This window comes from Malus domestica, chromosome 02 (genome assembly GCF_042453785.1).
Source record: "Malus domestica chromosome 02, GDT2T_hap1".
In the NCBI taxonomy this organism is placed as follows: domain Eukaryota; kingdom Viridiplantae; phylum Streptophyta; class Magnoliopsida; order Rosales; family Rosaceae; genus Malus; species Malus domestica.
In genome coordinates, this window is record NC_091662.1 from 17,562,167 (window position 1) to 17,565,191 (window position 3,025).

The 3,025-nt window shown below is 40.4% G+C and overlaps 1 protein-coding gene across 1 annotated transcript; it reads left to right on the forward strand.

Annotated features, from left to right (window-relative positions):
* The first annotated feature begins 500 nt into the window (after window positions 1–500).
* On the forward strand, window positions 501–2,381 carry LOC139191328 (uncharacterized). Its single transcript, XM_070812016.1, has 4 exons — window positions 501–770; window positions 987–1,772; window positions 1,911–2,038; window positions 2,159–2,381. Exons 1-4 carry the CDS (start codon window positions 501–503, stop codon window positions 2,379–2,381), a joined length of 1,407 nt encoding a protein of 468 aa, XP_070668117.1.
* Window positions 2,382–3,025: the final 644 nt, after the last annotated feature.

A 3,025-nucleotide genomic window follows, 5' to 3' on the forward strand; every position in this document is an offset into this window, starting at 1 on the left:
AACCTATAAACGTGAGTTATTTAAATAAGTATGTAAATATATTGTAAATACTAGGAGTCCTTTATTAGGAAGGATTTATTGTTGTGTCCTTTATTGATTAGTGTTTCCTTATAGAACAAGGATTGTTTATGTATATATTTCAAGAAAGTAATACATTGGAAAATTACCCCGTGAAATTCTATTTGGTATCAGAGCCTAGGTTACCGTAACCCTAGAATATTTTTCCGCTGCTGTTCACGGCCGACTGTTTCTTTTTTGCAAATTCCCTTACAGAACGTCAGGGTGTGTGTGTGTGTGTGATAGTGCCGTGTGTGAGTAGGAGTATTGTGGTGCTGTTCTGTTGTGCGAGGTCGAGTATTGTTGTGCTGTTCTCAACATATTTTTGCATTCTTGCAGTAATAAGTCAGGCTGCACCGTGTGTGATTTGGCTATGCTACGTGGATTACTACATCCAGAACCATGTGGATTGCTGCATCAAGAGCTGTGCACTGTAAGATAGGATGACCTCTTTGGAAGATAGTGCGGTTTTGAAATTGGAGGGTAGCTCTCGTACACCAACCAATAAACCAATATTGAATCCTGTTATTATTCAGAACGATACGCCTGCTGTACCAAACACAGTGAAGCTGAATGGATCAAATTATCCTCTTTGGTCTAAAGTTTTGGAGAAGCACGCTGGACGCGATATGAAGGGCTTTGTGACAGGGAGTACCAAGGAACCTGCTGAGAATAGTGTTAAGTATGAGATGTGGGAGACAGGGAATGCAATCGTAAAAAGGTGGTTGATCAATTCCATGGAACCTACTATCATGAGATTTTTTATTCACCTACGTACTGCTAAAGAAGTTTGGGAAGAGGTGGCTCAGACCTATTATGATGGTTCGAATATTTCTCAAATTAATGAATTAAAGGTTAAATATTTTAGACTCCGTCAAAAGGGTCGTCCGGTTGGTGTGTACTAGGCTGATCTCAAGTCTATTTGGTAGGAGTTAGATCAAAGGAGACCAATTAAGATGGAGTGTGCAATGGATCTCAAGACCCTTCAAGAAGAGATTCAAATTGATCGTGTGTATGCCTTTTTGGAGGGTTTGGATGATATCTTTCATAAAGTACGTAGTGATATTCTACGTACTCAACCCTTACCATTTGTTGAGGAAGTGTTTTATGTTGTTTGGTGTGAAGCACAAAGACATGCCACCATGATGGATGGGAGTAACAACCAAGAAGGGCTGACGTCCATGGCCATGGTTTCTCGGCCTACTACTGCCTTTCGTTCTTGTAATCGTTCTAATCAATCTTTAAAATCTCGTTCCTTTACCCGAGAAAAGAAAGATGATTTTAAGTGTACTTTTTGTGGACAAACTCATCATACTAAGGATATGTGTTTTGCCAAGCATGGGGTACCTGATTGGTTCCCAAAATTGAAGAAGAAGCTACGTGCAAATGAGCGTGGGAGTGTGGGAAATAATGGAGGTTGTGTCTCCCTGGATACTACTCAACTAAAAGCTAAGGAGGCCGAGACTATCTCCAATGACCCGAGTCAAACTTTGTTGACTCGTTCTACCTATGGTGACCCATCATCCACTGTAGGTATTGTAGGGCATGTTCTTTTGGCCTCCGACCCTGAGCATCATATAGGTTGGATTCTGGATTTTGGTGCAACAGATCATATGACATACGATAAGAATGTGTTTCAATATATGACAACATCTCACAGGGAATATATTACGACTGCTGATGGTACCCATGCATCTGTTGTTGGTGCTGGTACCGTGTATCTCATGACCTCTCTCCTTTTACACTGATGTTTGCTTGTTCCATCTTTATCACATCATTTACTTTCTATACCATATATTACTGAACAATTGGATCGTGTTGTTATAATGTATCCGTCCTTTTGTCTACTTCAGGATATTCAGACCAAGGAGATAATTGAGTGTGGCACTAAGAGAGAAGGGTTGTACTATGTGGATGATGTCTTTCCTGACAGAGCTCATGCAGTCCGAGTGCTCCGTGATAGTAATTTACAAGAAGTATGGTTATTGCATCGTCGATTAGGCCATGCATCCTTTAGCTATTTAAGGCGTATGTTGCCTAGTTTATTTAGTGGAATAAATGAATCAAACTTACATTGTGAAGTATGTATTCTTGTTAAAAGCCATCGTGCTTCGTTTCCTCCTAGTATGAGTAAAAGACCTTTTCCATTTGATCTTGTGCATTCCAATGTTTGGGGGCCTTCTCCAGTTGTTACTTCTTCTGGACTTTGGTGGTTTGTTACATTTGTTGATGATTGCACTCGTATAACATGGCTTTATATGTTGAAAAATAAAAGTGATGTTGGTGCTATATTTCGGTCCTTTGCTCAGATGGTTCAGGCGTAATATTCTTTCGTTATTAAAGTTCTACGTTCTAATAATGGAGGAGAATACATTAATTTTGAGTTGTCAGAGTTTCTCTGTGGTCAAGAAATTCTCCATGAAACCATGTGTCCACATACCCCACAACAAAATAGGGTTGCGGAGCGTAAAAATAACCACATTTTAGAGACAGCTTGTGTCTTGCTCCTTAGGGCCTCGGTTCCTCAGCGTTTTTGGCTTGAAGATGTTACTTATGTCGTGTATGTCATTAATCGTATGCCCTCTCGGGTGGTTGGATTTCAAACAACTCTTCAGGTCTTCACTCAACATGCTTCCGTGGTGTCAAGTAATAGTCTTACTCCTCGAGTGTTTGGTTGTGTGGCTTGTGTTCATATTCAGAAAATACATCGTAGTAAATTGGATCCGTGTGCACTACGGTGTGTCTTTGTGGGTTTCTTGTGTCACCAAAAAGGGTATAAGTGTTACCATCCTCAGACCCGGCATATGTATGTAACTATGGATGTGACCTTATCTGAAACGGAATATTTCTACACTTATGTACCTTCAACTTCAGATCACCAAGGGGATACCACTGATGGTAATTTGAGTTGGTTGGATCTAGAGGGAGATGTGGCTGTTGAACAGCGTGTAGAACTTGGAACTGTTGA